Source organism: Urocampus carinirostris, chromosome 2 (assembly GCF_059441175.1).
Source record: "Urocampus carinirostris isolate Australia breed hairy pipefish chromosome 2, RoL_Ucar_1.0, whole genome shotgun sequence".
Lineage (NCBI taxonomy): Eukaryota > Metazoa > Chordata > Actinopteri > Syngnathiformes > Syngnathidae > Urocampus > Urocampus carinirostris.
Window position 1 is genome coordinate 69,305,326 of NC_142350.1, and position 24,873 is coordinate 69,330,198.

Below are 24,873 nucleotides of genomic sequence, written 5' to 3' on the forward strand. Positions count from 1 at the left end.
CAATTGCTCCACAGAGATAGATCATGTACAAATTTAGAGGTTTTGTACAGCTCTCCCCTGTTCTCCTTGCAAGCTCAAAATCCATTGATATATTTTCTACTTATATTTAGTCGCTTAAACTAAACTTAACAATTGTTCTTTTGAAATGGATATTGTACAAATTGAGGGTTTTTGTAAGAACCAATGTTTTTTTGTTCAGTCCTCATATGTTCTCCTTGCAACTCCTTATCTTAAGTCTGTTAAACTTAACTCTAATCATATTTTCTTTCAAGTTGGATCTTGAAAAACTCGAGTGTTTTTGTACAAATTGCGTTTTTTAAAGTCCTCCCCTGTTTTCTCAAAATCAAAATGTAGCAATGTCGTCTGACCTTATTATAAGTCTGTGAAAGTATAAACATAAAAATGTATCCTTCAAGCTAGATAATGTACATCTTGAGGGTTTTGTCCAGTCCTCCCCTGTTCTCATTGCTAGTTTCAAATGAATTGATGGATTCTCTCCTTATTTTTAAGTTTCTTCAAACATTTACCTTAATAATTGGTCCGTTGAGCCAAAATAGTGTACGTTTTGAGGGGTTTTGTGCAGGTCTCTCCTGATCTCCTTATATTCTCAAGATAGATAGATAGATAGATAGATAGAGAGAGAGAGAGAGATAGATAGATGTCTCGATCGATAGATGGCTAAATAGATGTCTAGATGGATAGATAGATGTGTAGATAGATAGATAGATGTCTAGATAGATAGATGTCTAGATGGATAGAATGTGAGACCCAATGTTCTTAAACGGTTTAAACTGAATAATATGGGCAAGAGTGCTTTTAGACTGGAAGGCACCAGGCAAAAACAAATCAAAGCAACCTAGTGAGTTCTTTAGAATATTCAGAGTCAACTGCGAATGTTCCACCTGGGAGGGAAGTACACGTACCTGGGGGGTCCACATACCTCAGTGGGGGGCAGCGACGCAACAAGACTTCCTCCCGCCACGGGACTCCAGTTGTCGCCCCAGTAGGGGAAGGGGAAGGATGGCGTGAAGGGAGAGGGGTGCGACAGGCAAGGGGAAAGGGGCAGCGAGCGGGACAGCGAGGAGGGCAACGAGAAAGCGAGGGGGGGCACGGCCACGAAGCCCGCCCCCTTCCGGGCACCCTTAGGGTGGCGCCCGGGCAGGGGCGAGGCCGCCAAAGATAGAGGCAAGGGGGTGGGCGGGGGCGTGCCGCCGGCCCGACCCGCCCGGCGGGGGTGGGCGGCGAGGGAGGGCCCCAGGGGCAAGGAGAGAGAGCAGGCGGGGAAGTTACTCACGGATTGTCGGAAGGGTTGAAGGGGGGCGCTGGGGGGGAGGTCCATGCTAGGCTGCTTCCCCGTGGCGATGCTCTTCCGTCGGGGTCGGTGATCTGAGCAGACAAAAAAAGGCGGGAACCTGGATTTAGACCTAGATAGATAGATAGATTCTTTATTCATCCCCGTAGGGAAATTCACACTTCCAGCAGTCTTCCCCGTTGTTTATTAACAGATTTACATGATGCCCTAGGGGTGCTTGTTGCGGAGTGGATGACGTCACACGCCAGTCCAAAAGTTCGACGTCCCTGCGGCTGATGGGAATCTTTTTTTGTGTCCAGGGATACACCACCTCGTGTTAGCGAGTCCGTCTCCTCTCCGTTTCCCGTAGGCTTTCTTGTCTCTGTATAGCGGCGCTGAAGCCGGATAGCTCCGGGTGGCTACACGTTAGCGTGCAGAGTGCTAAACGTTAGCCACGTTTCCGCAAAACACAGCAACTGCGCTCCCTGTGCGCTTCGATGTTTTCCACCAGCACTCGTTGATCTCATTTGGTAGTGAGTTCGCATTTACCATGATTGCGGATGGTACCGAAAACTTATAACGCCGCTAGCCGCTTCGCTAGCTCTGGTTCTTCCTCCACGATAGGCCCCTTCATCACGCCGGCACGAGAATTCTTCAGGGCAAGGAGTTGATTCCTTGAATAAACGCATTTTTGTGCGCTAAAACCCATGTCCATAGGATAGAAGTAATCCATAGTGTAGTTGTCAAAACGGGAAGAAAAACGCCGAAGATAGAAGCAGACAATAAAACAAAAAAATCACATAAAGTGAGAGATAACAGGGGAGCTGCTGGATAGGCAGCCGCTCATGGCAGCGCCGCTTTGATCATGATAATATACGTACGCCAAAGAAACAAACCAATAAACCAGGTAATACATCAATATATGCAATGTTTGGTCATTTATTTGCGTCTTGGACAGTACCCTGCAATGGAGAAGGAGATCTTCCAGTGATTTTTAGCCCAGACACAAAATGGAAACATTTTAACGTGGATTTAGTTGTGTATTTTCTTATTTTTTTCACTATTTATCTTGTCACTGAAGGATTTTATACATTTGACTATAAAGGATTTTATACGATTGACTCATAATGCAATGAAGATTTTCACTGAGTGGGCTTTAGTTCAATGACAGGGCAGGCTGTTCCAAATGCAGAATATTTTGTCAAGGAAATTTTGATAACGGGACGCGTGAGTGTGCTGACACACAATGTTCCAGACATCAAGACGCTCGTCCATGAGATTGTGAAGCCCATGTTGGGCTTCCTTGGCACGCCCATGGGAGGAGCCGGCACACCATTATGCTCGGAGTAGATGGCCAATAGGAAAAAGCTTAAGAACTTCAGAAGAAGGCTTTCCACAGACGCCAACTAATTCGTCCGTTTTCGATGGAGTACACTTACTTAAATTGTTAGGGAATTTGATCTCCAGTTTTCATTCCTGTCCTGTTTAATTTCGATATCCTGTTTTGATATCAACCCCATCTGTCCGATATCTGCTCGGGCAATCGGTATCGATCTCGTCGGCCTCTGGCTTCCCGTCTTTCCACGCCAGCCTGCTGCCTCACGTGCATGACTCCCCATTTCCAGTCGAATAAAAGGCTTGTGTAAGAACGTCACGCGTTTGGGTCCTGATCCGGTTCCGGTTCATGACAGTATATGTTCTCATTTATTTTTGTGTGCATTTTGTCGCATATTTTGTTTTGCATTTCGTGTATTGTGTTTTATCATTCGTAGAATATTTTGTCATATATTTCGTGGTGTATTTTGTCTCATATTTCGTCACGTATTTTCTCGTGTGCTGTATATATTTTTGTATATTATGTTATGTATTTTGTTGTGCATTTTGTCATTTATTTTGTTGTGTATTGTATTGTAAATTATATCAAGTATTTTGTGTATTTTCACATGTATTTTCTTATATATATTCTCATATATTATTTTGTGTATTTTCTCATGTATTTTCTTGTATATATTATCATGTATTATCTTGTATCTATTCTTATATATTTTGTTGAGTATTTTCTCATATATATTCTCATATATTTTGTGGAGTATTTTGTCATTCATGTTTTGGTGTATTTTGTCTCATATTTCGTCACATATTTTCCCGTGTAATGTATATTTTTTTGTATATTATGTTATGTATTTTGTTCTGGATTGTGTCGTTTGTTTCTTTGTGTATTGTGTCGTAAATTATATCAAGTATTTTGTGTATTTTCACATGTATTTTCATAAATATATTCTCATATATTTTTCGTGTATTTTCTCATGTATTTTCTCGTATATATTCTCATGTATCATCTTGTATCTATTCTCATATATTTTTGTGTATTTTCTCGTGTATTTTCTTGTAAATATTCTTATGTATTATCTTGTATCTATTCTCATATAATTTTTGTGTATTTTCTCATGTATTTTCTCGTATATATTCTCATGTATTATCTTGTATCTATTCTCATGTTATTCTTGTATGTATTCTCATGTATAATCTTGTATCTATTCTCATATATTTTTTGTGTATTTTCTCATGTATTTTCTTGTAAATATTCTCGTGTATTATCTTGTATGTATTCTCATATATTTTTGTGTATTTTCTCATGTATTTTCTCGTATATAATTTCATGTAATATCTTGTATCTATTCTCTTATATTTTTGTGTATTTTCTCATGTATTTTCTCGTATATATTCTCATGTAATATCTTGTATCTATTCTCATGTATTTTCTCGTATATATTCTCATGTATCATCTTGTATCTATTCTCATATATTTTTTGTGTATTTTCTCATGTATTTTCTTGTAAATATTCTCGTGTATTATCTTGTATGTATTCTCATATATTTTTGTGTATTTTCTCATGTATTTTCTCGTATATATTCTCATGTAATATCTTGTATCTATTCTCATATATTTTTGTGTATTTTCTCATGTATTTTCTTGTAAAATTTCTCATGTATTATCTTGTATGTATTCTCATACATTTTTGTGTATTTTCTCTTGTATTTTCTTGTAAATATTCTTATGTATTATCTTGTATCTATTCTCATATGTTTTTGTGTATTTTCTCATGTATTTTCTCGTATATATTCTCATGTATTATCTTGTATCTATTCTCATGTATTTTCTTGTATGTATTCTCATGTATCATCTTGTATCTATTCTAATATATTTTTGTGTACTTTCTCATGTATTTTCTCGTGAATATTCTCGTGTATTATCTTGTATCTATTCTCATATATTTTTTTGTGTATTTTCTCATGTATTTTCTCGTATATATTCTCATGTATCATCTTGTATCTATTCTCATATATTTTTTGTGTATTTTCTCATGTATTTTCTCGTATGTATTTTCATGTAATATCTTGTATCTATTCTCATGTATTTTCTTGTATATATTCTCATGTAATATCTTGTTTCTAGTCTCATATATTTTTTTTGTGTATTTCCTCATCTATTATCTTGTATCTATTCTCATGTATTTTCTCGTATATATTCTCATGTAATATCTTGTATCTATTCTCATATATTTTTGTGTATTTTCTCATGTATTTTCTTGTAAATTTTCTCGTGTATTATCTTGTATGTATTCTCATATATTTTTGTGTATTTTCTCGTGTTTTTTCTTGTAAATATTCTTATGTATCATCTTGTATCTATTGTCATATATTTTTGAGTATTTTCTCGTGTATTTTCTTGTGAATATTCTTTTGTATTATCTTGTATCCATTCTCAGATATATTTTGGTGTATTTTCTCATGTATTTTCTCGTATATATTCTCATGTATACTGCCATTTATTTTGCCGTTGTATTTATTCTCATTTCTAATTGGGACTTGGGGCTTATTGTATTTTTTGAATACTTGCTCATGCCTGAAAAAAACTGTCAGGTTTTTCAAAATAAAAGTAAAAAAACATGTCTATTTTCAACCGCTGGCCAGTCGGTTTTCTTGCTCTTGCGGAAAACGTGAGCATTTTCTGCAGCCCACGCTAGCAGAGCTTCACTTTTTCTTTTTTTTTAAAAGGAAAAGAGAGAAAGACGGAGGCAGAAGCTCTGTTGAATCGGCGAGGCCACCGGCAAAGCACCTCCAGTGACCTTCAAACAAAAGCTACGGCGCCGCGATGCCGATTTCCTGCTTTGCTTTCTCCGGTAACTCTTTGTGGGAGGAGCCAAAGAGAAGCCCCTCCCTCTCCGACTGAAAGCCAGAGCTAACGTCAGAAAAGGCCCGCGACGAAAACTAAAATAATAGAAATCGTCGGCAATGAATTCTATTGCGGACATTCGGCATCGGGCGCGTTTTTACAGGCTGGCATTGGCTTAAACGGCAAAACAAAGCCTGCAATTGGCCGAAAAAGATGAATGTGAATAGCAAGTTCGGTTGTCTACGGCATAGAGGAAACTATTCTGTATTTGTAAATATTTTTTACTCTCCTGGATTTACTACATTCACGGATATAAGAGGACCATGGTTGCACATTGTTATTGAACACAACGACTTCGGTGAGCTACTCTGGCTATATATTATCCCTGTATCTTGTTTCAGACTGAACTCGATGTTTCTGTGATAAGCGGTGCAGATAATGGATGGAATGGAGTGTCTATTTTTAAATTCAACTCAATTCCGAGTGTTTATTGTCATATGCACAGTAAAGTTGCGAGCGAAAAAGAAAATAGAAACGAAGGAATGGTTGGCATTTCTTGAATCCCAAGACTTGAACCTTCCGAATGATGGAAGGATGCATTTGAGTGACGTGGTACGGACACCGCATCCGCACGTGTCTACGACACGTATTTGCGTCTTTGCAAGCTTTGGGAATGTTAAGGGGGTAATCAGTTGGACTCAACTATCTGTTTTGTCCACGTTCCCATTGTCGCGCCTTATAATCCGGTGCGTCTCATGTATGTCAAAAATAGGACCAAAAACTATTTTTTGGGGGTGTGCCCTATAACCCGGTGCGCCTTATAGTGCGGAAAATACGGTACTGTATACAGGGGGGGTATTCTGTATACCTGTATACGTTTTTTTAAGCATTTTTGAAGGGGCACCGCTACTTTGCGGATTTTCAGTTTTTGCCGGTGGTCTCGGTCCCCATTAACTGCGATAACCGAGGGATTACTGTAGTTCTATGAAAACGTTGCGCAATCTCAGCGCTGACGTCGGAATCGAGGCGACCTTTCTTGAACGCTAGCTCGCTATTAAGCTAGCCGGACCCGCCGAATCCGGCCCACGCCACCCGCAATTACTCTTGACATTTTTTCCTTTTAACGACCGACAATTAAAGAAAAGAAAAAAATGGATGAAAAAGAACAAGCAATCCAAATAGCAGCGACATTTAAAGGGACAGTGTGTAATAATCCACCGGTTGAGGTCCGTTTGCATGACGAATGTGGGAGGGAGGCCGGCGACCGTGGAGGAGGAAAAAAGCTTTATTTAACAAGAACGACTAGCAATAACAACAGCAGAGAGACGTAACCAGCGGCCGAGTGGCTAGAGAAGGAATCGGGGAGAAAAAAAGTTGATAATGTCCAAATCATAGGACCTGGCATTGAGCTTGGGAAGGACAAAGCCGTAGCCAGCGTCCACAAGGCTAGGATGAGCAGCTGGAGAAGAAAACTGGTGAAAAAAAAGATGCCAGAATCACAAGACTCTGTTACAATCGCTAGCATGAGCAGCTGTTGAAGGCAAGCGACACTGAAGGACAAAACAGAAGCAGCTTCAAAACAAATTAAAAAAACAAAAGCATAGCGGCGAGCAAACAGCAATGGGAAGCAGCAAAGTTGCTAAAGAAGGAAACAGTGGGTTAAAAAGTTGAATATGCCCAGATTACAGTACTTGGTGACAAGCGTGGTTGGACAAAGCAAAATTGTCTTGCACAGGGGAGCTAACAATAAGCCATTGCCTGCAGCCAAGTAGGTAATGTAAGTGGCCAGAGGAGGAAACTGTCAAAAGAATCGCCGGATGCCAGGATCAAAAAACTCGGTGACGAGCAGCTAACAGTAAAAATAGTCGTGAGCCATAATTCGCAGCAAAGTGGCTACAATGAGTGGAAATAAAGTATTCCAGAATCACAAGACTCGGCAAGCAGCTGTGAAAGGACGAAGCAAGTTTTGCTTAGAATGAGAAGCTTGCAGCCAAGTGACTAGAGAAGGAAACAGTGGACAAAAGTCGGAACTCAGCAATGAGCAGCTGTGACACTGAGGGACAAAGCAGAAGCAGCTAACAATGACAATATTAACTAATAGTAAGCAATAGCCTTTAACCAAAGTGGCTAGAGAAGGAAACGTGTTCTCTCTTTTACTCCTTACTCTCGTTTTCTTTTGTACTCTCTTTCTCTTGTTTTCACTGTTTACTCTCTCTCTTTCTCTTGCTTTCACTGTTTACTCTCTCTCTCTCTCTCTCTCTCTCCCGTTGTTTTTTTATTTTTCTCATTCTCTCTCTCTCTTGTTCTCGTTCTGTCTCTTTTGTTCCCTTCCTCTGTCTCTGTCTCTGTCTCTCTCTCTCTCTCTCTCTCTCTCTCTCTCTCTTGCTTTCACTGTTTACTCTCTCTCTCTCTCTCTCTCTCTCTCTCCCCGTTGTTTTTTTATTTTTCTCATTCTCTCTCTCTTGTTCTCGTTCTGTCTCTTTTGTTCCCTCCCTCTGTCTCTGTCTCTGTCTCTGTCTCTCTCTCTCTCTGTTCAATCTCTCCGTTCAGCGGCCGGCCCTCGGCGTAGCTAAAAGCGGAGGCGTTGTTTCCGTTTTCCGAAACGGATCTCGCCATCAAATAGCTGTCCTGTTGTCATGGCAACCCCAACAGGTACCCGGCAACAAAGCCGGTCAGGACAAAAACAGCATAAACAAAAAAGTGCCGACCGGCCCGAAAGAAGATCCTTTGGTGACTCTCTCTCTCACCGAGGCTGGACCAATACGTTAAAGAGAGAAAGAAAGGGAGATAGAAAACAAGAGAGAGGGAGAGAGAGAGAGAGAGGGACAGAGAGAGAGAGATAAAGAGAGAGAGAGAGAGAGAGAGAGAGAGGGAGGGAGAGAGGGAGGGAGATGGAGAGAGAAAAGAAAGAGAAAAGGAGAGATGTAAGATAGAGGAGAGAAAAGAGAGAGGGGAGAGAGAAAAAGAAAGAGAAAAATGGAGAGATGGTAAGATAGAGAGAGAAGAGAGAGAGAGAGAGAGAGAGAGAGAGAGTGAGAGCAGGCGAGAGCTAGAGAGAGAAAAGAAAAAGTTTGAGAGAGAGAGAAAGCTTTCTTTGCCTTCTTTTCCCATTTCTTTCTCTCGCTCTCTCTCGCTCCCTTTCTCTTCCTCTTGCTCTCTCTTGTTGTTCCTTTTCTCTCTCTTGCTTTCTCTGTCTCTCTTCTTTTTTCTCTCTCTTTGTCTTCATTTTCCTCTTTCTTTGCTTTCTTTCTCTCATGTTCTAGCTTTTCTTTCATTCTCTCTCTCTCTCCCTCTCTCTTCCTCTTGTTCTCTCTTTTCTCTCTCTATCCCTCTATTCCTCTTGCTCTCTCTTTCTCTTCCTTTTTTTCTTTATTTGCCTTCTTTTTCCATTTCTTTCTCTCTCTCTCTTTCTCTTTTCTCTCTTGTTGTCCCTTTTCTCTCTCTAGCTTTCTCTTTCCCTCTTCTTTTTTCTCTCTCTTTGTCTTCATTTTCTCTGCTTTCTTTTCCCATTTCTCTCTCTATCTCTCTCCCTCTCTCTCTCGCTCTCTCTTGTTGTCCCTCGTCTCCGTCCCTTCCTGTTTCCCTCTTGTTCTCCCTCGCTATATTTCTTTCTTTCACTCACGTCCCCCCCTTTCTTTTTCTTTCTTTCTCTTTCCCTCGACTCTTTCTCTTTGGCGCTAAAAGGTAGCAAGGTCGTAAAAATGGGGCTCGGGGCTTGAAAGTGGTCAAAGGCCCCTGCACTACTGAACATCCACTTTGTGTTCTTTTGCTTTCTCATCATGAAAAGAAAAAAAACGAGTCTAGAGGAAGCTTCCAGAAAGCCTTTGACAACTAGAGTACCGCCACAGAACCCCCCCCCCCCCCCCCCCCCCTTTAAAACGCAGAGAAATGGTGAGGAAGGGTCCCGCAGAGGCGTAGGAGAAAAAACCTCTAGGGGGCGCTCGTTTACAGCCGCTTGGCCGGCGTGGGAGGAAGTGGGAACGGAGATGGCCTGGGCGTGGGAGTGGGAGTGGGAGAGGGGGGCGGATGGAGGAAGAGAGCCACTACTTCTGAAACGGTGGCGCCCCCTAAGGGCAGCTTCACAAAATAGCTCACCGGTGCTAATTTCACAAATAGCAAATAAGAAAGTACAAGGAGAACCTATTTACGTCATCAAAGAGAGACACAAAGAGAGAGAGACACCAGGCAAAATTGGGAGAGAAAAGAGAGCGTAAGACAGAAAGAAGAAAGAGAGAGAAGGAGAGATGGTAAGATAAAAGAGGGAAAAGAAAAAGAGAGAGAGAATGAGAGCAGGCTAGAGAGCGAGAAAAGAGAGAGTTTGAGAGAGATAAAAGACAGAAAGAGAAGGATAGAGGGTAATATAGGGGAGAGAAAAGAGAGAGAAAGGGAGGGAAAGGAAAAAGAAAGCGAGAAAGGGAGAGATGGTAGATAGAGGAGAGAAAAGAAAGAGAGATAGAGTGAGAGCAGGCGAAAGCTAGAGAGAGAAAAGAAAGGGTTATATGGTAAGATAGGGGAGAGGAAAGAAAGAGAGAGAGAGAGAGAGTATGAGCAAGCAAAAGAAAAGAGAGAGAGTAAGAGAAAGAAAAGAAAGAGAGAAAATGAGAGATGGTAAGATAGAGGAGAGAAAAGAGAGAGAGAGAGAGAGAGAGAGAGAGAGAGTGAGAAAAAGAAAAAAAAAGAAAAAGAGAAAAAAAAAACAAGGAAATAGCCGAATAGAAAGTTTTTTTTTTTTAAAAAGCTAGAAAGTGACCTAGAACGGAGGCCAAAATTGAGCTTGATAGTTATCAAAAAAGGTCAAATGTTAGCTAAATAGCATGCAAAAAAATGTAAAAAGCTAGCTACATAGCTTGTGGAGGTAGTTGAACAAACATAAATACAGGTTTAGTGCTGAAGCAACAACTACCTCTAACATAACAAAACATGAAAAATAGACGACTCGTGCTATGTCGAAACACCGACGAGCTCTCACGATACAAAACATGGAAGTTAAACGACTCGTGTTATGTCAACACAACAATCTCTAATGGTACAAAACATGAGAGATAGCAGACACATGGTATCTTGCAACACCAACAAGCTCTAAGAATACAAAACATGAAAGGTAGCCGACACACGATATGTCAAAACACCAACAAGCTGTCAAGGAACAAAACACAAAAGGTAGACGACTCGTGATATGTCAAAGCACCAACGAGCGCTAGCAGTACAAAACATGAAAGGTGGCCGAGACATGATATGTCGAACCACCAACAAGCTGTCACGGAAAAAAACATGAAAGGTAGACAATTCATGACATGTTGAAACACCAACAAGCTCTAACAATACAAAACTTGAAAGTTAGCTGACACATGATATGTCAAAACACCAACAAGCTGTCGAGGAACAAAACACGAAAGGTAGACGACTCGTGATATGTCAAAACACCAACAAGCTCTACCAGTACAAAACATGAAAGGTAGACGACTCGTGATATGTCAAAATACCAACAAGCTCTACCAGTACAAAACATGAAAGGTAGCTGACACATGATATGTTGAAACACCAAAAAGCTGTCACGGAAAAAAACATGAAAGGTAGACAACTCATGACATGTTGAAACACCAACAAGCTCTAACAATACAAAACTTGAAAGGTAGCCAACACACGATATGTCGAAACACCAACAAGCTTTCGAGGAACAAAACACGAAAGGTAGACGACTCGTGATATGTCAAAACACTAATGAGCTCTAGCAGTACAAAACAGGAAAGGTAGCTGACACAGGATATGTTGAAACACCAACAGGCTGTCACAGAAAAAAGCATGAAAGGTAGACAACTCATGACATGTTGAAACACCAACAAGCTCTCACGGTACAAAACATGAAAGGTAGCTGACACATGATATCTTGAAACACCAACAAGCTTTCACATAACAAAAAATGAAAGGTGGACGACTTGTGATATGTCAAAAGACCAACGAGCTCTAGCAATACAAAACATAAAAGGTATCTGACACATGATATGTTGAAACACTGACAAGCTGTCACGGAACAAAACATGAAAGGTGAACGACTTGTGATATGTCAACACAACAAACAAGCCCTAACAGTACAAAAAATGAAAAATAGCTGACACATGATATGTCAAAACACCAACAAGCTGTCAAGGAACAAAACCCAAAAGATAGACGACTCGTGATATGTCCAAACACCAACAAGCTCTAGCGGAACAAAACATGAAAGGTAGCTGACACATGATATGTCAAAACACCGAAAAGCCGTCACAGAACAAAATATGAAAGTTAGACAACTCATGACATGTCGAAACACCAAAGAGCTCTCACGGTACAAAACATGAAAGGTAGCTGACACATGATCTGTTGAAACACCAACAAGCCCTGCGATTGCCTGGCAACCAGTTCAGGGTGTCCCCTGCCCACTGCCCGATGATTGCTGGGATGGGCTCCAGCATCCCCGCGACCCTACTGAGGATGAGCGGTGCAGCAAATGAGATGAGATGAGACCAACAAGCTGTCACAGAAAAAAACATGAAAAGGTAACAACAAAGAGCTCTAACGGTACTAAACATGGAAGTTAGACGACTCGTGATACGTCAACACAACAAACAAGCTCTTATGGTACAAAACATGAGAGGAAGCTCATTGAACCATCCATCTTCATCATTGAGACATTTTATAATAAAAAGCCACAGAACCAATTGCAAACATCTAAAAGCCCTAGCAAAAATAGTGGTGTGGACTCTCCAGTCCTAGAATAAAGTGAATTGCCCCTCCACTACATTAGGGGGCAGCAGCGCTGTCATTTGCACTTGTAGCATCTGCATGTGAAACCATGATAATGGAAAGGAAGTGTTGACACAGAGTGTTCCAAACTCTCCAGGGACACTAGGAAAATGTATTTAATAAGAATGAGCCAATAGGAGAAGAGAGACGGGGATAAAGAAGAAAAGGAGACAAAAAAAGTTTATCGAAGCATATGTAGCCGTCAGTTTCGATGGTTTGAAAATAAATACAAATATTGGCAGCGGGCAGCATGAAGCCGAAGGAATTTAGCTGTCGAAATGACACCTAAATCACGTTGCGTTTTTTTGAGTGGTATTCTTTTTCCCATTGGGTGAGCGGTAGGAATGGGCGGAGTTATACACAGGACAGAACGAGTGCACTCTTCCTCGTCCAGCGCCGTCTGCACTGAGGGTAAATTCTTTGGTACGCTTGTTTGCAGTATTTTGTGACATTTTTATAAAAGAACTTTGCTTGCGCCTGGTTTTGAAACCAAAAGAAATGAGACTCGACGCTCTTAAGTATTAGCAGGAGGGAGACAAATTGGAAGTGGTATATATAGGATGTGGCTTTCTCTGTCTTTGGGTCAAAAACAAGGGTCTCAAAGTCAATTGAGTCGGGGGCCTTGGAAGTTAGGGTCCGATTGGACCAAAAATAAGTCTAAGGAAGAGGAGAAACTACGGAAACTGAAAGGGATCAAAAAGAGGCCTTTTCCTTCCCATTTTTCAGCCAGATTTTCTCAAAGAAACACAAAAAGAAGGGTTAAAAATAGGGAAGATAAAATAAGAAAAGGAAAGAAAGAAAGGAATTAAGGAGAGAGAAAAAAGAAACTTTTTTTTTCCACTTTCTACTTTTCTTTCTTTTCTTTTCTTTTTTTCCTTGAGTTTTTCTTTTTGTCTTTTTTCATTTGTTGTCCTTTTTCTCTTTCTTTGCTTTCTTTTTCCATTTTTTTCTCTCTTGCTCTATCTCTATTTCTCTCATCCTCTTGTTCAGTCTTTCCCTTTTTTCTTTTTTTGCCTTCCTTTTCCATTTTTTCTCTCTCTCTCTTGCTTGTTCTTTCTTTTCTCTCTTGTTGTCCCTTTTCTTTCTCTCTCTCTCCCTCCCTCTCTCTTCCTCTTGCACTCTCATTCTCTTTCTTTTTTGACTTTTACTTTTTACTTTCTATTTTTCTTCATTTTATTTTCCTTTTTTCCTTGAGCTTTACTTGTTTCTTTTTTCATTTGTTGTCCTTTTTCTTTTCTTTTTTGTTTCATTTTCTTTTCCTCGTTTATTTTCCTATTTCTCTTCTTTTCAAACATAATAAATTGCATTTTGGACACTTTAAATTGACGTCTTTTTCCCTTTTAAGCGGCACGACAAAATACGGCGCCATCTAGTGGAAACACAATACAAACTGTCCCTTTAGCTTTCGTGTGAGGGCGGAGGCTTCAAACTATCAATTGAGAATTCGGGACCCCTGCTCAATCAGTGATAGTCCTCCTCTTTTTCTTCCGTGACTTAAAAGCGGGAATGGTGCCACAGCGCCACCTTGAGGCGGCGCCTCGCAAAAGCGACAGAAGAAAAAAAACTTGCGAATGGTCTGGGATGATCCTACCTGACGGATTTGGATCCCGATTTGTCACCAAAATATCCGCGGCGTTGCTTTCGTTTCTTCAGCAGGTGTTTGCGTGGAAAGAACATGAAAAAAACACGACAGGTGACCCGGGTGGACAGGTGAGAACCCCCGTGACGCACGCACGCGCGCGCGTCCGCGACGCTCCCCGAATCCTGAAGGAGAAGAGGAAAATGCGGAGGAGGCGCAGCTGCCGTGCGTCGCCTCCGCCTGTCGCAGCGCCTCCTCGCGGCATCTGGCGGAGCTCCACGGCCGGGGAGGGGGGCGCCGGTGGGCGCCGGGGGGGACACGCTCGGACGGCCCACCCGGGCCCCGCATCCTTCGCCACCGAAAGCCAGCGCGCGGAAGGATCGCAGCCGCAGCGCACCTCCACGTTCCGCTGACGCCAAAGTGGCCCTCGGCCTCGGAAGCCTCGTGCACGCGCTTCCTCTGCGAAGGCGCGTGCTACAAAGGGGCGGAGTTTCCTCCTTAGGCCCCGCCTCCTTTTCCCCACTCTTATAATTTCAACGCTTAGTGATGATGAGTGATGTGGATTGCAGTTCAGTTTGGAGAACTGGCTCGTTCGGCTCTGCTCACTCAAACGATTATTACGTAACATGATGCAAGAAATGATTTAACCCGAGGGGGGTGCTAATAAAGCAAAAAAAAGACATCAAGACTAAATGAAAAAAAAAGTGAAAAAAATTAAAAAAAGAGAGAAAGAAGAAGTAATTGGCTTGAAAAAACAAAACAAAAAAAGAAAGAAAAGAGAAAACAGGGAAAACAGGAAAGAGAAAGAAATAGAAAAAAAGCTAGGGAAAAAAGGGACTGACTTAAAAAGGGGAAAAATAGATCATATAAATAATGCTCCAAAAAAAGAAAATAAGAAATAAAGAAAAAATAACAGAAGGAAAAAAGAAAGAAAAAAAAGTTTAAAAAAAGATAGGGTAAAGGATAGAAAATAAGAAAAAAGGAACAAAAAAACATGCAAAAATAGAAAAAAGCTAGGAAAAATAGGGGGGAGGACAGAACAAGAGAAAAGGCAAAAGAAGTAAAAACCAAACAAAAGAAAAAAAGGAAAAAACAAGAAAAAGGAGTCAACTCGCTAAGGGGGAAAGGAAAAAATGGAAGAAAAATGAAGTAAAAAGCCAAGAAAAAAAAGTAACAAAAGTAGAAAAAAGAGAAAAATAGGCCATAGAAAAAGACGGAAAAAAGCTAGGGAAAAAGAAATGATAAAAGAAAAAAAATTACAAAAAAAAAATGGAGAGAAAAGAATAATTTAAAGGAAAAATGAGGAAAAACAAAAATAAAGAAGAAGAAAAAGTTAGGCGAGAAAAAAAGAAAATGAAGGCTGATTTGGGGTGGGAGGTGTTGCCCTTTCATCTGTATATTGTCCAATAATAGATATAGATAGACGTCCAGATAGATAGATAGATAGATAACTTTATTAATCCTCGTAGAGAAATTGACACTTCCAGCAGTATCCTTGTGTTGAAAAATAAAATAATAAAATAAAGATACAGAATCCAAAAATACCCTATATATAACGTTAAAATTGAGTATTCTACTTAGGTATAATAACTATAATAACATTCATTTTTCTCTCGAGCAGCTCATCACTATTACTTATGCCCCGCCTCCTTTTTCTACTCCCACTTTTAAGCAGCCAATGACGTGCGCTCATTTTTTGATATCGTCGGGCGAAATGTTGCCGTTCGCTTTTTGCGTTTTAAAATGTGCAAAAAAAAATGCGAAAAGTGTTCTTTCCGTCGCCTCCGACAATTGTACCAAGCTCGAAGTGTTTGAGCAGCGTTTCCATGACGACGACGTTTCGATTGGACATCCAAGTCATTCGGAACAAAAAACAGTAACAGCCTGCAGTACTGCCTCATACCACACGGAGGCCTCACCTTTTTTAACGTACAGTGTACAGAGAAGAATGTTTCTAATAAGATTGTTGTGATCTGAAGCGGACCCAAACGCATGGCAATGGACAACAACAACATTCAAAGTGTCCCAAACAGGAAACAAAAACCAAACCTCACAAACAAGAACGAAACCGTAAAACAGTGCTTTGGCGAGCCGGACGGTTAAAATTGCTCAAGTGAAGAACGACCCGACAACGGGCTTTTTCCAAAATGTCCTTATGAAGGCTTTTGGTGGTTAGGGTCAGGTCTGTCCAAACTCATTAGGCGCCCTCTGGTGGAAAGGGGGCGCAACAGACCGCAACAAAACCTCCCCCCCATAGACTGGATACCAGACGGCCCGAAAAAAATAAAAAAAATACAAGAAAACGAAATTAAAAGAAATAACAGATATGTTGTGATGTCCTGTGGACCCAAATGCAATTTTGGGGGGTTTTGGATGGAATTTATATCCAGGAGGACAACTCTGTTTAGCCTCCAATAGCATCCATGAGCACTTCCGCAAACGATGCGTTGCGTGTGATGTCACAGGAGATGGCTCATTTAATTGGAGATGCGAACGATCTTTCAAACCCAAAGATTAGGTATGACTCGGCCAAGGATACGTCCCAACGTTAACCGACACAGAGAAGGCTCTCTTCATCACGTAGAAAAGAGAAAAGAGAAAAATGCCAAAAATACAAAAGAAAAAAGTAGGAATTAAAGAAAATAAAAAAAATAAGAAAGACAAAAAAAGCCCAATCGGCCCCGCCCATGGACACCGGCTGAAACGCTTTGACAGATTGCTCCCTGTGACGACTTAAACGCTGTCCTGAGAGTCGCCTTTTGTCGGAGCGTCTGTCAAACTCTGTTTGGACACGTCGAGCCCTGTGAATCCCAGTTTTTTTCCTGTGTTTTTTTGCTCTCGCCACCATCTGTTTGATTCTGACCACTTCCACGTCCCAAACAATCCATTCCTCGCGATCTCCGGATCGAGTGTGCGCTCCTTTCTCTTCTCCCCAGTAAACTCTGAGTAACGTTACGCGAGTGGGTTCTGCTCCCTGTTTCCTGTCCTGGGACCTGACATTTTTCTCTTTTAATTCCTTTCTTTCTCGTTTTCTTTCTTTTTCTGCATTTTCGTTTTGTTGCTTTCTTTTCACCTAGGTTTTTTTAAATTCCGCTTTCCTTTTTGCCTCTTTTTCTTATTTTTTCCTCCCCGTTTTTCAAAATTTTCAATATATACATTTATCCTTTTCCCTCCTTTTTATCTTTTTTGAGAAAAGATGGGTAATAAGTGAAAGAAAGAAGGACAAATTTGCTCCCTTTTCAGTCTCCGAATTCTTTCTTGAACTCGTTTTTGTCAGGACCAGAACGGAAACAGGACCCACTCGCGTAACGTTACTCAGTTTTATTGGGAAGAAGGGAAAGGATTGCACACACACGATCTGGCGATCGTGGGGAGCAGATCGCTCTGAACGCGGAAGTGGGACTTCCGTGGCGAGCGATGGCGGTGTCGGGAACGGAAAAAACAGGTCAGTAGCCGGGATAGAAAAGCAAAAACGCGATCGCCATTGGAAACAGATCGAAAGCCAGGAGAGCAGAGAAGACGTGGTTGAAAGAACAGATCGTTATTCGGGACGGGAGAACAGACGTGGTCGAGATAAAAAGGGGTCGTGATTCGGGACGGGAGAGCATTCGTGGTCGAGATCAAAACAGATCGTAACAGGAGACCAGACGGCCCGAAAAACAGGACAGGCAAAAAAGGGCTTGCCTTGAAAAACAAAGGTTCGCAGACGGACTGACCATAGGGGACAGATAGGAGTGGGTTTAAATAGTGGGGAAGCCAATCTGTCAACAAGCTGCAGCTGGCGCCACACGGGCGGGTCCAATTGGGCGCCATGGCAACCGTGATAGTTTTTGCTTGCGCTCCATGTGACACTGTCTCTTTAAGGTCCTGGCTTCCCAAGGCCCTCCCCCAACTCGATTCGATTTGAGATCCCTGTTTGAAGTGCTCTCTAAGTAAGCTGTTTTCTTACTTTACTTTTTTTTTATATTTTTTTTGGGATCCAATTTTCATTTTTCCACCATTTTTTTCCAAAAACAAGACCAATGCACTATAGCACGAATCCTTTATCTGCTTTGCAGAAAAAATTGACAGATGCTTCAAAGCCAAGGGGCAATTCTTAAATCGTCTGCGTCGGCAAATTTCGTGGAACCACCCGAGACCCCGATCCCAGAAGGGGCGGGGCTAGCGCTTGAAATTCAGCACATGGTATCCGTCCTCATTAGTATTCCTTGCAAGAAAAGCGAGACCGGCTGCTGACTCTGCTAGCAGCAGAGGACCTCCGCGTCTTTTCGGGTCGTCCCTCGGGCAAAACCCACGCGGTGCCCCGAAACCGGCCGGAAATGCCCAAACCGGGAGGTCCCGAGAAAATCCATACCCAAATTGGAACATTCTGTAAATGTCCACATCGGTATCAGATCTCATTTCATCTCATCTCATTAGCTACACCGCTTATCCTCAGTAGGGTCGCGGGGGTGCTGGAGCCCATCCCAGCTATCATCGGGCAGTGGGCAGGGGACACCCTGAACTGGTTGCCAGCCAGTTGCAAGGCACACAGGGACAGACAACTCACTCGCTCATTCACACCTAGGGACAATTTGGACGGGCCAATTCACCTGAAATGCATGTTTTTGAAATGTGGGAGGAAACCGGAGTGCCCGGAGGAAACCCACGCAAGCACGGGGAGAACATACAAACTCCGCACAGGAAGTCTGGAGCTGGATCAGGTGATGTACAGAAAAAGAACAAGGAAGTTTACCGGGATACTCAGTTTCGAAAGACATTAAAGTTACGCTAGCACGGCGACGCAGGCCCGCCGCGTCATATTTAAACATTAACTCATAGTAACTGAACAAAACATGAACGGCAGCAGACACAGGATTTGGTAGAACACAAACTAGCTCTAACTGAACAAAAATGAAACGGAGACAACAGAAGATTTATTCCCACACGTGAGCAAAACCAGGGTGGAATAAAATACCATAACTCTGACTAGCTCTAACTGGACCAAACATGAAAGTAGGAAACCAATAAAGATGTACTCCTGCATGGATAGAACAATAACCAGAGTGCCAAGACGGGGAGATCGTGACACAATTTCAAGACACTAACTGGTCCTAACTGAAGAAAACAAGAAAGGAAAAAGACACAGGATATTTTGGAACACAAACTAGCTCTAACTGAACAAAACATGAAACGGAGAAAGCAGAAAATTCATTCCCACACGTGACTAAAACAAGCGTGCCATGACGATGAGACCGTGGGATAAAATGCCAGAAATCTGAGTAGCTCTAACTGGACCAAACATGAAAGTAGGAAACCAATAAAGATGTACTCCTACATGGATAGAACAATAACTGGAATGCCAAGACGAGGAGATCGTGACACAATTTCAAGACACTAACTGGTCCTAACTGAAGAAAACATGAAAGAAAAAGACACAGGATATTTTGGAACACAAACTAGCTCTAACAGAACAAAACATGAAACGGAGACAACAGAAGATTTATTCCCACACGTGACTAAAACGAGCGTGCCATGACGATGAGACCGTGGAATCAAATGCCAGAACTCTGAGTAGCTCTAACTGAACATAACATGAAAGTAGGAAACCAATAAATATATATACTTCTGCATGGGTACGCCAATAACCGGAATGCCAAGACGGGGAGACCATGACAAGATTTCAAGACACTAACTGGTCCTAACTGAAGAAAACATGAAAGAAAGAAGACACGGGATATGTTGGAACACAAACTAGCGATGTTGCGAGACTAAAAGCTTTATGACCTGCCGTGGCAATGGGCAGTTGCTCGGCAACCAAGGCTAGCCGTGCGGCTAATGTCCTCGGAATGTTAGCGCCAAAAAACTTGGATTCCAATTCATGATTTTTTTCTGACCGTATGATCGGACAAGAGAGAGAGAAGAATACTGCGTATTCTTTTATGACCTCACATTCCCAACATTCCTGCCATTCCAAAAGAGCAGTCTTAAAATTCTTAAAAACTCATCATAATCATGAATTTGGAATGATTTATGACCTGCCATGTTTTCAATTATGAATGATTCATGACTTGTCTAATTTCAGAATTAAGAAGGACTTACGACCCATCATAATTATGAATGATTTATAACCAGTCATACTTATGAATTTTGAATGACTTAGGACCTGTCTGTTTAAGAATGATGATTTAGGACCTGTCATATTTATTAAAGATGAAGGATTTTTAAATGATTACGGCCCGTCTCATTTATGAAATGCGAATGATTTGTGACTTGTCATGATGATGAATGATTTGTGACTCGTCAGATTTATGACCTTCCATATTTCTGAATCACAAATTATTTATTTATGACCAGTTACAGTTATGAATGATTAATGCACCATCATAATTATGAGTTATGAATGGTTAATGACCAGTTTTATTTATGGATTATAAATGACTCAAGACCAGTCATATTCATGAGTTAGGAAAGATTTATGACCAGTCCGTCAAAGGATTATGATTTATGGCCTGTAATATTTACAAATGATTCATGACCTGTCATGTTTATGAAAGATGAATGATTTACGACCCAATGTATTTATAACTTGTGAATGATTAGGGCCCGTCCCATTTAAGAATTAGGAATGATTTGTACCTGTCATATAAATTCTGAATAATGTATGACCTGCTATGTTCATGAATTACAAACTATTTATGAACTATCATATTTATGAATGATGAATAATTTATGACCTGTCATATCGATTGCAATATTTTTAAGTTTTTAAAGGTTAATTATATGGTTAAATGAGTAAATTATAAATAATTTTATGCATTCATTATATTATTTCTACTTTAAATTCAAATAAAACTGAAAAAGACAACGCTTTAAATATCATTTTTATTTTATTGTTTTTAGTACATTTGTAATTTTGGACATTTAATTTTTTTTCTCATGTTTTCATTTTAAAATATTTCCAGAAAAACGAGAGAATTGTTACGTAAGATTAGCCAAATTACAAGCCAGTGAATTGAGAACATTTTGCTTTTATTCAAATATTTCATTTCAAAAGCCAATGGTTGGGAAACTAGACTTATTTTGCCGAAGTTTTTAAATGTCAAGTCATGTTTTATTTGTGACGCCCTTAATCACAAGGAGTCTCAAAGGGCTAACATAATAACTGCAGGAGAGAGAGTGGGAAAGGTGAGATGGCACAACATTCTTTTGGACAGGTAACTTAAAATTAGTTTTACCTGGTTATATCAGTATCAGAAATTCTTTTCCCCCCATTTTATTAACACTCCACTTATTGAAACATAAATATTTTGTTTGTTTGTTTGTACATGATTCAATTGTTTGTTTGTTTGTACATGATTCAAATTGAATCGTTTCTCCGGCGCCGTCACGAATGGCAGCCACTCCAGCAGCTCCCGTGTTATTTTCCATTGTTCTCAGCTCAGGGATGCTGCTGGAAAAGTGAATTTCCCTTCGGGGATGAATAAAGTATCTATCTATCTATCTATCTATCTATCTATTTATGAATGACTTATAACCCATCATTTTTCATCAAGGTATTTTAGGACTGTTTGAAATTTCAGGAATGTGGTGACGTCATCCCTTTGGAATGCCAGAAATGTAAGGGATTTGGGGTCTTAAAACAATAAAAGCCAGGGTTCCCCATACCATGTAAAAACAACGGCAGGCCACCGGGGTCTCGTTGGTCTCCGCCAGGGTCTCAAACTTATGGCTAGCCAGGCAGTCACACCCCTGGCCATGCCCCCGGACTCTCCACCCACCAGGGTTTTCAAAAATGATACGGGAAACACTGAAAACCTGACAGGTTTATGGCCCTTTTGACAAAAGCGACCTATTAATAGTCTTTTCTTCTCTATTTTTCTCTCTTGCTCCCTTTCTTTTTTTGTGACTTTTTTCTCCATGTTTTCTCCATTTCTCCTTTGCACTCTCTCTATTTATTTCTTTTTCTTGCTCTTCTTTCTCTTAAACCTACTAGTCCGGCCCCGTCAGATTTTTTTTCCCTGCATGTGTGGCCCCCAGCTAAAGCGAGTTGGACACCCCCGGTTTTAGGGGGACACAGCGCGCTTACCGGTTTCAGGGGGTCCGCGGCCCTCAACGGGAACGCTGACCGTGCGGCGAAGAAGCTTGGTCCGGTGCGACTCGGAGCGCCTCTCGCGCATCAGCAAGGGATGGACCTGTCATAAAACAAGAAAACACACGCTGAACAAAACATGAAAGGGAAAAACAAAGGAAACTTACACACGAGTGGACAGAACGACTACAGTGTCATGACGACCAGACAATGAAATATAACCCGTACTGACTCCTTCTCACAAAGGATATGTTGGAACACTTAGTAGCTCTAACTGAACAAGACATGAAAGGACACGAAATAGGATATGCACCCACACGTTGATAGAACAACAACAAGAGTGCCGAGCCAGAGGAATTATGACATAACATGTAGGACACTAACTAAACAAAACATTGAAGGAGCCACATCCGGATATGTGGAAGGACTGAGTATAACAAAACAAAACATAAAAGTGAGAAAATGCATGATACATACTCACATGTTGACAGAAGGACGACAAGGTCATGATGACCAGACCATGAATTAAAACGTTGGAGTACTAACTACTTCTAACAGAAATAAACATGAAAGGAAGACAACACAGGATATGTACTTGCATCCTGATAGAACAATAATGAGAGTATAAGACAAGATACTTGGATACTAACTGAACAAAACATGAAAAGTAAGACGGCAGAGGAAACCTTTCACACATGTGGGCAGGACAACAATAGTGCCATGATAACCAGACCATGAAATAAAGGCTTTAAGTGTAAATACTTCTAACAACAGAACCAAACATGAAAGGACACAAGATGGGATTTGCTGCGACACTAACTTGCTCTGACTGAACAAAACATGAAAGAAATGAAACACCGAAAATGTACAATGGAACAATCATGAGAGTGGCAAGACAACAAGACCGTGAAACCTGATGTTTGATACTAACTGAACAAAACATGAAATCTTTTATACATATGGACGGAACAACAGTGCCATAACAAACAGATCGTGAAATTTAATGTTAAAATACAAACCACTTTTGAAAGAACAAAACATTAAAGTAGAACACTGCAGCATAGTCCAACAGAACATGAAAGTAAGACGACACACGATATGTAATCAGCTGTTGAACAACTATTAGAGTGTCTAGGATTCTAAACTGGCTCTAACAGAACAAAACATGAGAGGTAGACCATAACAAGGTTACAATAAAAACAGCGTTGTTCAGATGGCCGGGCCAAAACGGAGTGTATTCACCCGACCAAATTTATGATGGCGACGATGAAACGAGGTGCAGACAGAAATAAACATGAAAGAAAGCGGTAAGGACCTGCAAGTACTCTCAGCAACTCTTTGTGACGTCACATCTTGAAAACATCAAAGTGCTTCATTCTAAATAAAGCACCGAAACGGGCGACGAGAGAGTACAGAGAGTACAGAACATGAAAGGTGAGGAAAGCCATCACTGAAAAATTGCATTTATCTTGCACTTGTGGTTTTAAACCAGCTTAGGCAAAATGGCCGCCAATTTAGGATGCACCAGCTTTCTTAATCAAATGTGGCAGGACCACGCGACCACCAGGGGGAGCCCACTTTTCCTTGTCGTCTTTGCATTTTTTTTCCCGCTTGAATCGCGAAGCCCCGTCCGGCACCCGACGCGGTCTGACGAGACCTCCCGCCGGGAAAGGGAAAGGAAACACCTGGAAGCTCAATTCTCACGGCGGGGGTGCCCCGTGTGGCAGGTCACGGGCGGCGGGGGGCTGCCGCCGCCCTGCTGGCAGCAACGGGAAAAAATGACAAAAACCATCCATTTAAAACGCCTCCATGTTTGTTGTTTGCTCTCTTTTAGTCACAACCAGGTTCATTTTCTTACACTTTCATTCCTGTAGACGCAATTTAAGATTTTAGGAGCAGCAAAATGAATTTACGGAAAAACGATTGGTTGACTATCCTGTAAGGTAACAGAAAAAGAAAGTTCACTCAAATTCAAAGTCACCAAAGAGGAAACATCGACTAAATAAACAAAACATGAAAAGATGACAAAGCAGGATATGTTGGAGCAGAAAAACTAAAGCTGACTGAGAAAAACACGAAAGCACTTCGACCCACGGAAACATACGCGTGCGTGTATCAGATGACCACACGATGTTCCAAATATGAATAACCAACAGAACAAAACATGAAAGGAATACGACGAAAGACATGCCGGAACACTCGCTCTAATTAGCTCAAACTGAATCAAACATGAAAGTAGATGGACCCCGGGAAACATATTCACATGCGGATTGAGCCACACAATGCTCCTACACAACAAACTCTAACGGAACAAAACCTGAAAGAGAGACAAAGAGAGAAATATAGAGAAGAGAAGCAGAGCGAGAGAGATGAGAGAGACAAAGAGAAAGAAGAAATGTTAGAGTTAGAGAGAGTGAAAGAGAAAAAGAGAGAAAAGAAAGACAGAAAAAATAGAAACAGCTAAGGAGAGAAATTGTGAAAGGTAGAAAGAGAGAGAAAAGGAAAAAGAGAGAGAGAGAAAAAAGAAAAGTGTCGACTGGTCCTATTTCACTACTCATAATTACAACCTGGTAAGACTGCATAAATGGGTAAGTGTGAAGCACACTGTAAAGCAGAGCCGTGACGACCAGACCATGAAATAAAGGCTTTAAGAGTAAAAACTTCCAACAACAGAACCAAACATGAAAGGACACAAGACAGGATTTGCTGCAACACTAACTTACTCTGGCTGAACAAAACATGAAAGTAAGAAAACACCGAATTTGTACTTACAAGTTGAAAGAACCATCATGAGAGTGCCAAGACAACAAGAGCTTGAAACCTGATGTTGGATACTAACTAAACAAAACATGAAAGTAAGAGGGCACAGGAAACCTTTTACACACGTGGGCAGGACAACATTGCCATGACGACCAGACCATGAAATAAAGGCTTTAAGTGTAAAAACTTCCAACAACAGAACCAAACATGAA

General features: G+C 41.0%; 1 protein-coding gene across 5 annotated transcripts in view; it reads right to left on the reverse strand.

Moving 5' to 3' along the window:
- syngap1b (synaptic Ras GTPase activating protein 1b) overlaps window positions 1-24,873 on the reverse strand; it is a 111,247-nt gene that overhangs the window by 66,336 nt on the left and 20,038 nt on the right. For 2 of the 5 annotated variants that reach the window (XM_088327647.1, XM_088327646.1), the window contains exons 3-4: window positions 21,899-22,004; window positions 1,295-1,386 (exon numbers count right to left, since the gene is read on the reverse strand). In XM_088327647.1, the coding sequence (XP_088183773.1) occupies window positions 1,295-1,386; window positions 21,899-22,004 (198 nt within the window). Of the gene's footprint in view, window positions 1-940; window positions 1,387-13,842; window positions 13,952-21,898; window positions 22,005-24,873 lie in introns of those variants that run through there. The other 3 variants (XM_088327644.1, XM_088327645.1, XM_088327648.1) reach the window with 2 other exon arrangements.